Consider the following 12,851-nt stretch of genomic DNA (forward strand, 5'->3'; position numbering starts at 1 on the left):
GTAACACTGGATCTTCTAGAAGGTCACTTAGCTATCATAATGTGTGTGGTCCAGTACCTGACCAGTACTCCTCAAAAGTGTCAAGGTCACACAAAACAAGGAAAGGCTGAAGACCTGTCACTGGTTGGAGGAGACTACAGAGATGTGAGGACTAAATCCTGAAGTGGATCCTGGAAAAGGAAAAAGGACACCAGTGCAAGAACCAGTGGACTCTGGATAAAACCTGTAGTTTAGTTAATAGTGCAGTACCATAGTAGATCTTTATCCCGTGTTTGCATCAGATGTTAACACAAGGGTGAGCTGGGTGAAAGGTATATGGGGGTTCTCTGTATTATCTTTGCAACTTAATGGCAGTCTAAAAATATTTCAAAATAAAAGGATTATAACAAAAGGGGGCCTTATATGTGGAAAAAGTAGGGAGACAACAAGAGGGAGGGGCTAAGAATAGACACTGAACTTCTCCTAGTATACCCAGCTGTGCAGATTTGACTCTGCAGCCATGGAAATATGTTAGACAATAATAAATACAAAATGAAAGTTTAAAAAACGCAAGCCTTAAAAATTCAGAGCAAATGAGACAAGTCGTCCTATCTGTATATCAGAAAGTTTGCACAGATACATTTCCTGTGTTCAGTTCTGTTTCTCCTATCCTTCGTATAAAAATAAGAGTGTCATGAATAGCTAAGATTTGCTGGGCTCTCACTGTGTGCCAGGACCTGTGCTACAAGCACTATGTATGTTCTGTAACTACCCGTCCTCTCCTTCCTTCCACCCTCACCACTGCCATGCTGTCCTCTGCCTCCCACCTGGCATGAGCCCCGGGCACAGGGAAGATTAGAGGCCGTGCTGGTGGCAGGGAGAGACCAGGAGCCATTAGAGGAGCACATTCTCTGAGCACGTCTAATCCCTAACTCTGAGCAGCATAGTCTGTTCCCTAAGGCACGAATGTGTAGCAGGAAGCTTTCCACCAAAGCTGGGTATTGGCAATGAGTTGTCTCTGGGAAATACGGTTTTATTGGAGCAGCTGATTTCTCAGGGTGCCAGGTAAATGAGATGTTGCAAAGTGTTGCTTGCGAGCACTTGTTTTGTCTTCCTATATCATGCTGGGACATCTGGGTAACAGTTGGTCTTCCAGAAGGTCACTTAGGTATCATGTTTTTCCTTAGCCAGCAACAGAAACCGCCGAGGAGTCTCCCACCCAGTACCTGCACATCACAGAAACTGAAGAGGACGTTCAGGGCACACAGGCAGCTGTGGCCGCACTGCAGGACCTGAGATACACCTCCGAGAGTGGTGAGAGGGCATGTCCTGTTGCCTTTGGCACCTCCCGACCGTCTGTGATAGAACGAGTGCTTTGGGAAAGGAAGGCTGTCCATCCATTGTCCTTCAGTTCATCTACTTCCAAATTCTTTCCCTGGCGTTCAGACTGCAGACATGGTCTGTGGCCAGGTGTGGAGGCCTGTGCCTCTTGAAACAGAGCCACAGCAAACAGAGCCGTGCCACAACAGAGGAGGGCTTCATGGCAGGGCCCCCACGTCACCACAGCCAGGCCTCAGATCAGTCTGAGAACGGCAGGGCTTACTGTTCTCACAGACGCAGGAGGTCCCTTTATTGGAAGTGCTTGGCTGAGAGGCACCATTTTTGGGTGTTGGAGCCCCAGGCTTCTTCATGGTCTTCTACTCCAGGGGGCTTGTTCCAGGGTCAGCAGGGGCCAGGCAGGCAGGCTGTGTGGCACGGCCGAGACTGAGGGCACAGCTGCTTGCCTGGCCAGTGGCACCTTGCAGAGCTGCTGGCCCAGGACTGCCTGCCTCCCACATCTTCTAAAAAGGCCCACATTAGGATTTTTATGTCAAATGTCATCATTTTCAAATGTCAGATCAATTTTCAAAAACAAACCACTGTGCTAGCCTACTGGTGATTCAAGCATTATGCTTAGAAAACATTTTCTTAACGTTCTTTCCAGAATATGAACAGAACCCAAGTTAATGTAACGGACCACAACCCTGTTAGTATGTGGGGGGCAGAGGATAGGGAAGGGGGCTGAAGAGGAAACCATTAAAGGATGACAGGAGATAACAGTTGGGAAATCACCTTTTGGGGCCAATTCTCGAATCCCTAACCCCCAGATTTGTAAGAAACCCGTGCAGAAAACTGGGGGCCGGTCCCTTTAGGGAGGATGAAGGAGCAGGGCTGTGCATAGCCCTCTGAACTTGGGGGGATTCCGGAGGCAGGGCCTCTGCTTTGCAGCCCGTCAGGGTGGCAGGCTCTGCTGCTGGGACAGTCGAGGCCCGGCTGTGAAATGTGGTTCCCAGAGCTGTGGCCTTGTCTGAAGTCCGTTCCTTCCGTCACAGTCAGTGATTTTGCAGATTGCTCAGGCCTGCAGAGGCAGCCTGTGTGCATTCATCGCCGGCACACACACACGCGCTCACGCCTCTGGGGCTTCTCTGGTGTCACTCCCTAACTCTTAGAATACAGTTTAGACTTTGCCGCTCACAGGTCCGGTCCATCGGCTCTGGGTCCTGGGCGACCCCAGCTCTGAGCCCTGGTCTCTCCCACCACCCTGCCATTCTCAGCATGAGGTGTACTCCCCACCCATACACTCCAGTGCCCTCTGGGATGTGGTCTGTCCCCACCTCCTCCCACAGCGTTTTTTTTCTAGCAAACTCTTCTTCATATTCAGGATTCAGATTGCATGTCATCTGCCGGGAACCCACCTGACTCTTGTACAGTGTCCCCCGAATTGGCTTCCTGATATGGAACCGTCCAGATGCCGTAAATAATTTGCTTACAAATCTATCTTGGTAGCCGGCAAGCCCTGGAGGGAGATAGTGTCAGATCTTTGTCTGTATTCCCACTGGGAACCCCGTCCCTGGCTGACGCTTAGGCTTGACAAATTGGTCATGGAGGGAGTAAATGGGTGAGGGATTAAACCTTATCTCGGTAAGTCCTTAAGGTAAATGTTTTATTCAGTCTTTGGATGTTGAGAGTGGTTGGCTGCAAGGCACAGTTGAAATATCTCCCTTTAGGGAAAGAGAGACACAGAGAAAGAGAGAGATGGAGAGAGAGGGAGTGTATGTATTGGGGGGGTCTCGGGGGGTGAATTGGGAATGTTCACAAGTCACTGACGTCATTCCCTCAGTCACGTGCCACATCCTACCTTCTGTGTAGAACACATTGAGTTTGCCTCCTCTCATCTCGTATTAATTGACTCACATTGGAATGTGGCCCCCAGAAAGCGTGTCCGTGCGGATGCACACGCTGGCGGAGACTTCATAACATGCTAGCATTTCCCGTTTAGTGAATGCATGACCAGGGTCAGAGTTCCGTGTTCAGGAGGCTTTCAGATGGTCAAGCAGATGGTGAGAGCAGGCAGGGAATAGCCAATAGCTGCCCTGATAATATGGGTTCTGTATTACCTGAGATGATTAGAATAGAACCCCAAGCTTAAATAGGTTTGGAATTGTAAAGCTGGATTTGATCATTGAGATGTCGTTGGATGTTTGCTTATAACTTGTGTAATTTATTGGCACACCTACCACGTGTGTGCCCAACGGAAGCTTCTTCTGCAGCTTAACGTGTTGGCTGCTTCTCTGGTTCTCTTCTGAGAGGCACTCTTGTGTCACCACGTTTGGATTCAGAACCTCTGGGCTTGCGCTCGGGCTTTGTGCTGTAACTGACCCAGGGGCCCAAGCCAAGTCCCTTGGTGGGAGAGACTAATCTATGTGCAGAGGTAACTGATCTGTGAAATGGGGATCATACTATAGTGTCATCTCACAGGGTTGTTTAGGGCTTTGAGATGCTCTTGTGGAAAGTGCTTTGTCAGTGATAAAGTAACTGTACAAATGATTTCTGACGTTGAAATGAGTGATGACTGAGAAGGCGTGTGTCCCATGGAGAAGGCTCCACCCCAGAGTGGCCTCTCCTGTGGGCTGGCTTCGCGTTTAGTGACCGTCAGCCCAGTGGCCCTGATGGTCTCCTGTTTGCTTCTTCCTCGTCAGGTGACCGACTTGACCCTACAGCTGTAAACATCCTCCAGCAGATCATTGAGCTGGGTGCCGAGACGCACGACGCCGCTGCAGTTGCCTCAGTGGTTGCCATGGCTCCAGGGACGGTGACCGTGGTGAAACAGGTAACGACCCCCCACACCCCTTAAATATCACCTCGTCTCACTGCCACTCACCCTCTTTCTCTCCTTCTCCCGTGGCTTTAATTTACCTCCCAAATTAGAATTTGGAATGCAGTTGTTCTAGTCTCGTGCGTTTCTGATTCTACCTCTGATTATTGTGGAATTGTATTTTCTAAGTTTACTGGGTGACAATTGTTAGTGAAGTTACATAGATTTCAGGTGTACAATTCTGTAATGCATTATCTATGTCTCACACTGTGTGCTCACCACCCAGAGTCAGTTCTCTTTCCATCACCATGTATTAGACCCCATTTACCCTCTTCTAGAGCTCCCCTCCCCCCCTTACCCTCTGGTAACCCCTAAACTGTTGTCTGTGTCTATGAGTTTTTGTTCCTTCATTTGTTTGTCTTGTTCTTTTGTTGTTTTCAGTTTTATATACTACATATCAGTGAAATCATATGGTTCTCTACTTTCTCTGTCTGACTTATTTCACTTAGCATTATAATCTCAAGATCCATCCATGTTGTCACAAATGGTCCTATTTCATCTTTTCTTACCACCAAATAGTATTCCACTGGATAGTATTCTATTGTGTATATATACCACATCTTCTTTATCCATTCGTTTATCAAAAGACATTTTGGTTGTTTCCATGTCTTGAACACTGTAAATAAATGAACATTGGAGCACATAGGTCTTTATGGATAAATGTTTTCAGATTTTTTGGGTAGATACCCAGGAGAGGGATTGCTGGGTCATATGGTAATTCTATTCGTAATTTTTTGAGGAACCTCCACACTGCCTTCCATAGCGGCTGCACCAGTCTGCATTCCCACCAACAGTGTATGAGGGTTCCTTTTTCTCCACAGCCTCTCCAACACTTGTTACTATTTGTCTTGTTGATGGCAGCCATTCTGACTGGGGTGAGGTGATATCTCATTGTGGTTTTTATTTGCATTTCTCTGATGATTAGTGATGTTGAGCATTTTTTCATATCTCTATTTGCCATTTGTATGTCCTCTTTGGAAAAACATCTCTTCAGGTTCTCTGCCCATTTTTCAATTGGGTTGTTTGTTGTTGTATTTTGTTGTTGAGTTTTATGAGTTCCTTGCATATTTTGGCTATTAGCCCCTTATTGGACGCACTGTTTACAAAAATCTTCTCCCATTCAGTTGGTTGCCTCTTTATTTTGTCTATGGTTTCTTGTGCTGTGCAAAAGCTTTTAAGTTTGATATAGTCCCATTCATTATTTTAGCTTTTACTTCCCTTGCCTTTGGAGTCAAATTCATAAAATGCTCTTTGAACCCAAGGTCCATGAGTTTAGTACCTATGTTTTCTTCTGCGCAGTTTATTGTTTCAGGTCTTATGCTTAGGTCTTTGATCCATTTTGAATTAATTTTGGTACATGGTGACAGACAGCAGTCTATTTTCATTCTTTTGCATGTGGCTTTCCAATTCTCCCAGCAGCATTTATTGAAGAGGCTGTCTTTTCTCCATTCTATGTTTTTGGCTTCTTTGTCGAAAATTATTTGTCCATATGTATGTGGGTTTATTTCTGGGTTCTCAATGCTATTCAATTGGTCTGTGTGTCTATTTTTCTGCCTATACTATGCTGTTTTGATTATTGTTGTCCTGCAGTACAAGTTGAAGTCAGGGAGTATGATACCTCAAGCATTGTTCTTTTTCCTTAGGGTTGCTCTGGCTATTTGGGGTCTTTCGTGGTTCCATACAAATCTAATAATTTATTGTTCTATTTCTTTAAAAAATGCCATTGGGATTTTGATGGGGATTGCATTCAATCTGTATATTGCTTTGGGTAATATGGCCATTTTAACTATGTTGATTCTTCCAATCCATGAGCAAGGAATGTCTTTCCATTTCTTTGTGTCTTCTTCAATTTCTTTTTGAAATGTCTTACAGTTTTCAGCACATCCTTGGTTAAGTTTATTCCTAGGTATTTTATTATTTTTGTTGCAATTGCAAAAGGGATTTTTTTTTTAATTTCTTCTTCTGAGATTTCATTGTTAGTATATAGGAATGCAATGGACTTTTGTACATTGATTTTGTAGCTGGCAACTTTACTTTATTTGTTTATTGTTGCCAATAGCTTTTTGGTGGAGTCTTTAGGGTTTTCTGTATTATATAGCACCATGTCATCTGCAAAGAGTGACAGTTTAACTTCTTCATTCCCAATTTGGATGCCTTTTATTTCTTTCTCTTGCCTGATTGCTCTGGTGAGGACTTCCAACACTATGTTGAAAAGGAGAGGTGATAGGAGATAGCCTTGTCGTGTTCCTGAACGTAGAGCAAAGGGCTTCACCATTAATTATGAGATAAGCTGAGGGTTAGTCATATATGGCCTTTATTATGTTAAGGTATTTTCCTTCTATACCTATTTTATTAAGTCTTTTAATCATAAATGGATGTTGTATCTTGTCAAATGCGTTTTCTGCATCAATTGATATAATCATATTATTTTTGTCCTTTATTTTATTTCTGTGATGTATCACATTGATGGATTTGCGTATGTTGAACCATCCTTGTGCCCCGGGGATGAACCCCACTTGGTCATGATGAATAATCTTTTTAATGCATTGTTACGTTTGATTTGCTAGACTTTAGTTTAGAATTTTTGCATCTGTGTTCATCAGACATACTGGTCTGTAGTTTTCTTTCTTTGTGTTATCCTTACCAGGTTTTGGTATCAGGGTGATGTTGGCCTCATAAAATGAGTTAGGGAGTACTGTCTCTTCTTCAATTTTTTGGAAGAGTTTGAGCAGGACTGGTATTAGATCCTCTTTGAAGGTTTGCTAGAATTCACTTGTGAAGCCATCTGGTCCCACACTTTTGCTTTTGGGAAGGTTTTGGATGACTGATTCAATTTCCTTTCCGGTGATTGGTCTATTTAGATTTTCTAGTTCTTCATGATTCAGCCTAGAAAGAGTATATGTTTCTAAGAACTTGTCCATTTCTTCTAGGTTATTGAATTTGGTGGCAAATAGTCCTTCATAGTATTCTTAGATGTTCCTTTGTATTTCTGTGGCATCCGTGATAACTTCCCCTTTTTCATTTCTGATTTTGTTTATTAGTGTCTTTTGTCTTTTTATCTTAGTCTAGCCAAGGGTTTGTCAATTTTATTAATCTTTTCAAAGAACCAGCTATTTGTCACATTAATTTTTTTCTAGTGTCTTTTTATTCTCCATTTCATTTAGTTCTGCTCTGATTTTTATTACTTCCTTTCTTCTGCTGATCTCAGGTTTTATTTGTTTTTCTTTTTCTAGTTCTTTTTAAGCTGTAACGTGAGCTTATTTTTCTGGGATTTTTCTTGTTTCTTGAGATAGACCTGTAATGATATAAATTTCCCTCTTAAAACTGCTTTCGCTGCATCCCAAAAATTTTAGTAAGATGTATTTTCATTCTCATTTGCTTTATGTATCTTTTGATCGCTCCTCTTATTTCTTCTTTGACCTGGTCATTCTCTAAAAGTATGTTGTTTAATCTCCACATATTTGTGGTTTCCCCTGTTTTCTTTTTGCAGTTGATATTCAAGTTCAAAGCTTTGTGATCAGAGAATGTGCTTGGTATGATTTCAATCTTCTTCAATTTGGTGAGGCTAGTTTTATGTCCCAATATATGGTCTATTCTTGAGAATGTTCCTTGTACACTAGAAAAAAATGTATAGTCTGTTGTTCTAGCATGAAGTGCTCTATAAATGTCAATTATGTCCATCTTATTTAATGTTTCATTTAGGGCTGCTATTTCTTTATTTATTTATGTTTGGATGATCTATCCATAGCTGTCAATGATATATTTAGGTCTCCTACTATAATGGTGTTTTGGTCAATTTCTCCCCTTACTTCTGTTAGTAGTTGCTTGGTGTATTTCTGTGCTCCCTGATTGGGGGCATTAATACTGATGACTGTTATGTCTTCTTGTTGTACAGTCCTCTTTATCATTATGAAATGTCCATCTTTGTCTCTTGTTACCTTTTTTATCCTGAAGTCTGCTTTCCTCTGATATCAGTATGGAAACACCTGATTTTCTCTGGATACCATTTGCTTGGAGTGTCAATTTCTACCCTTTCACTTTGAGTCTATGCTTGTCCTTGTAGCTGAGATGTGTCTCTTGGAGGCAGCATATGGTTGGGTTTAGTTTTTTTGATCCAATGTGCTACTCTGTGCCTTTTTATTGGTGAGTTCAGTCTATTTACATTTAGGGTGATTATTGATATGTGAGGATTTCCTGTCATTCTATCTTTGGTTTTCTAGTAAGACTGTGTCTCCATTGTTTCTTTGCCTTTTTGTTGTCGTGTGTTATTTCTGTGTGGTGGTATTCCATGATTTTTCCCTCTGTTTCTTCTTTTATTACGTTATATATTTCAGTTCTGGATTTTTTTTTTAGTGGTTACTATTAAGTTCATGTAAAAGAATGTTTCATATGTAGAGTATTCCATTTTCTTCAGCATGCTTAGTTTCTCCATTCTCATATTCTGGTTCAGGCCTTTACTCTCCCCCCTTTTATGTTTTGGTTGCCACAAATTGTCCCTGTTGATGGTGGTCGAATAGCCTCCTTTAGTATTTCTTGTAGTGCAGGTCGTATGTTAGAAAATTCCCTCAGCTTCTGTATGTCTGGAAAGGTCTTTATTCCTCCTTCCTATCTAAAGGATATCTTTGCTGGATATATTATTCTTGGCTCATAATTTCTCTCTTTCAATAGTTTGAATATTTGATTCCACTCTCTCCTGGCTTGTAGAGTTTCTGCTGAAATCATCCTTTTTTTCCCTGTCTATACTTATCTCTCTCCTATTTCCTGCTTCATTTTACAAAAAGATTTAGGCTGGCTTACACAAATACTTAAAAAAACAAAATCATAGTAAGCATATCAGAACGAGGATAGACCCAGGGTATATAATTCAGAATCAAAGGTTGAGTTTATCGAGAAAGTTGAAATCCAAATCATGGAGTTTTACATAGTTATCCATTATTTTAGTCGTTCAGTTGGTAAGTATTTAGTAAGTACCTACTCTTGTCAGGCAGTGTCTCCTGGGTCCAGGCGAGAACTAATATCTGCCATGGAGGTGGTTACTCTCTAGTGGGGAAAAAGATAAAACACAAATAAACAAGTAAGACACAAAGAATGTCAAATGAGGAACCAGTGCAGTGGAGAAAAGTGAAGGGAGGAAATGGGGAGGGGTGGGGGCTATTTTATAAAGGGTTTGGAGGATAGATTTCTGACGTTTGAGCGGAGACTTCAAGAGGTCTGTGTTATTAGAGCTATCCAAGCTCAAGTGTAAATTTGGTACTGAATTTTACAGCAAAACAAGAAGGAAACATGAAATCATTGTCAGCAAAAGGCTTTGTGGCAGTAACCAATACAGATGTTTCTTAATGTGGCTCTCACATAGGGACCCCTGAGTGATCTGTCTGTTCCCATCGACCTGTCTCTGACAAATCAGAGGTAGGCGTCCCTATGCTGTCGCCACGACTGTCCCCCTAAGTGTGCCCAGGGCACGGTGCAGAGCATGAAATTCAGGTTACGTAATTCTGTGAGGAGTTCTGGTTCAACTTCAGGTTTCTTGATCCATAGAGAAGACTTAGCACAGCTAGATGAATGTTTGGACTGTGTATCCTAGAAACCCTCCTCCGTTAGATGGTTTCTCTGAAGGAGACCCTGCACTGAAGTCTGACAGTAAGAGTTTGATGTTTTAGTCTGCAACAGCCTGCGGTTCCGCTCTGCTTGGGACAGATTCATCCACTTCCAAGCTAAACACTCTTGCAGCTTTCCTTCGTGTTCACTAGATTGTAGTCTTCAGATTGTCTTATCCATCTCTTCTGAAACTCTTTCTTTGCATCGTGACATGTGGCATCCTGAGCTAGACCTGGCACTTCAGGCGGGGCCTACTTGGGAAGGTATCAGGAGAGCATCGGGTGTTCCCGACGCACCAAATCCTTTTGAGAATCGCAGGAACGTGCAACCGATTGTGATTTGCGTCTTCTTTCTAGGAACTGGATTGATTTGCTGCTACTCAGGGACATGGCTTATTGAGTACCGCAGGCAATGCACTGAGACGTGAGGTTGCAAGTTTAGGATACAGCTTAGAGGTGCTTCAAAGCATTAGACTGACAACGCGACAAGGGGTAAGACAGACAAGCATCCGGTACAACAAGCGTAAACACGTACGACACATTTGCAGTAGCAGAAAACAGTGGCACCCTTCAGAGAAGCTTCAGGCCCATTGAAAACACAGGGCTAAGAGATTAACTGCATTTGGAAATGTTCCCTGAGACCATGTGGCCTAGTCATTGTCCTGTCTGCCGGGCCCGGCACCTCGCTCACTGAGCCTGTTGGTAAATGATGGATGGGAGGACGGCTGGGGAGACAGCCAATGCCACGCCTGTGGCAACGTGTCCGGCTCTGCTGGGTGAAAGGACAGCCTCTGATTTCACTGGCCCTATTATTGAAATTTAACCATAGCTGTTTTTTATTAGAGAAAATGCCTTGCCTGTTTTTTCTTTTTTCCTTTTAACTAAACTCTGGTTTAGGGTTTTGCAATAGAGGAATTATATCTGTATAAGAGTCTGCTGAAGTCACTTAATGTGAACTCGGGCACACTTGTGGGGAAACTAACCCTTGCCTTTCACCACGCAGAGAACCCCTTGACATCAGGGACTTTGTCTTTCTCAGCTCAGCATGTCACACATGGTGGATGCTGAGTCAGTGTTTATTGAATAGGGTCGAATATGCTGTGGGTTTCCTATTTTGATTCGCCAGTTACGTCCTGTAAACTATATTCTGTCAAGAAAGAAGGAAGAACACCTTGTCAGAAAGTACATGCTGTGTATTGCAGAAAACACTGTAAAATTACAATTGGAGAGCCTCGTTGGATCTTTTTAAAGTTTCCTGATAAATACATATTCCCACAGGGCCAAAAACAAATTCTAGGTTGTACGTGAATTGGTTCTGGATGTTAAAAAAATTTCAAGATTTCTTTCCCAAATAAACAAATAGTTGTATACTGTTAAGACTTTTATTTTTTCATGATTTATTAATGTACATTAAAAAGAATCTTAAGCATCAAAGTTTTTCAATGACATTTGAAAGGGATTAATCGCTAGTCTTTTTGGGTTTTCAGTTTTTGGGTTGAAAATAATGGCAGACCTGGTGGGTAGGCTGAGGGGTAGAAAAAAAAATGGTTTCTTAGGTTGTTTTGTTCTTATTTTCTAATGAGCCATGGAAAAGATTTGGCTCAGAATTCAGACCATTTAAAATTGCAGTTGGACACAGAAACGTGTCCTCAATGATTTCCTGTCACTTCTCTCTTTTCTCAAGTGTCAGCATTAAAAGTAGGTTCGTGGGGATGGAGCATTTTGAAATGTTCAGAAAGCAGAGCTCTTGTATGTACCTCACCAGCCTGGCTGAAGGAAACACATGAGAACTTTGAATGCAAGTAACCATGCATTTGTTAAGACCCGGTGGTTTTCATTAAATGTATATTTTTTTCTTTTTGTTAAATCTCTTATGAGGAGGAAATGTATTACTTGATTAATGAAACTGCCTAAGTAGGTTAAATGTAAGACCTACCAACATAGGAAATATCATCATAAGCATCTCCGATTCAAAATTTATTATTTAAAGGAAAGGAAAGACTTAAAGGAAATAATACCAACTGCTGTAATCATTGGCTCGTGGCTGAAATCACTCTTTGCTGTTTTTATGGATTAAAATTTATTTTAGGTAGTGAAAGTCTCATTGAATTTAGTCATTTGCAGAATTCGTTCAGCAGACGTTCACTGCACTGCGCTCTGTTCAGTCTGTAGGACCATCCGTTTCCTATGGCAGCTGCAACAAATCACCACCAACTTAGTGGCTTAAAACAACACACATTTATTATCTTACAATTCTGGAGGTCAGAAGTCTGAGTGGATTTCACTGGGCTAAAATCAAGGCGTCGACAGCTGCATTCCTTCTGGGAAGGATTCCTTTCTTGCCTTCTGTAGCTTCCAGAGGCTTCGGACATTCCTTTACTCCTAGTCCCCTTCCGCCATCTTCAAAGCCAGCAACTGCAGGCCCAGCTCTTCTCTCAGCCCAGCAGTCCGGGCTCTGCTCTTAGTGCCACATGGTCTTCTCTGAGTCTGACCCTCTTGCCTCCCCCTTCTAAGGAGCCCTGTGCTTCCATTGGGCCCACCTGGCTACTCCAGGGTAATCTCCCCATCTCAGGATCCGCTCAATGTAATCACACTGACAAAGGCCCCTTTGTCAGCAATGTGACATCCTCAGGTTTCAGGGATTGGGAAATGCACATCTTTGGGGGTCAGGAGGGCATTATTCTGCCTCCCAAGCTGGACTTTAGGGTTAAGATACATCCTGCTCTCAAGAGACGAATAGTCTATCAAGGGAAATGATTTATTCTTTCACTCAGTGAACACCCCCTGAGCTGGTCTACCCGCCAGGTGCTGAGAACAGCACCTGGCATATTGCAGTGGACAGAGCACGGAGAGGTACAGTTGAGGAGTCTATGTTCTAATTGAGGGAGATAGCTAATGCGCGTACATATCATAAATAAGTAAATAAAGAGGGGAAATGGAAAACCAGAACAAGGAGAACCAGGCAAGAGGTGTGAAAAATGCGCACCCCAAAAAGGCAATTCCAAACTAAAGTGATGAATGTTTCAGGTGGTCAGCCAGTGAGTGCCCCAAGAGGTCTGTGGGAGCACCAGAGGGTGGCC

The 12,851-nt window shown here is 42.6% G+C and overlaps 1 protein-coding gene across 8 annotated transcripts in view; it reads left to right on the forward strand.

Moving 5' to 3' along the window:
* The window catches only part of ZFAT (zinc finger and AT-hook domain containing), a 213,275-nt gene that overhangs the window by 187,322 nt on the left and 13,102 nt on the right, over positions 1-12,851 (forward strand). For all 8 annotated transcript variants that reach the window (XM_074316937.1, XM_074316938.1, XM_019724243.2 and 5 more), the window contains 2 exons: positions 1,167-1,293; positions 3,999-4,129. In XM_074316937.1, the coding sequence (XP_074173038.1) occupies positions 1,167-1,293; positions 3,999-4,129 (258 nt within the window). The remainder of the gene's footprint in view (positions 1-1,166; positions 1,294-3,998; positions 4,130-12,851) is intronic.

The sequence above is a fragment of the Rhinolophus sinicus genome, linkage group LG12 (assembly GCF_036562045.2).
Source record: "Rhinolophus sinicus isolate RSC01 linkage group LG12, ASM3656204v1, whole genome shotgun sequence".
Taxonomy (NCBI): Eukaryota; Metazoa; Chordata; class Mammalia; order Chiroptera; family Rhinolophidae; genus Rhinolophus; species Rhinolophus sinicus.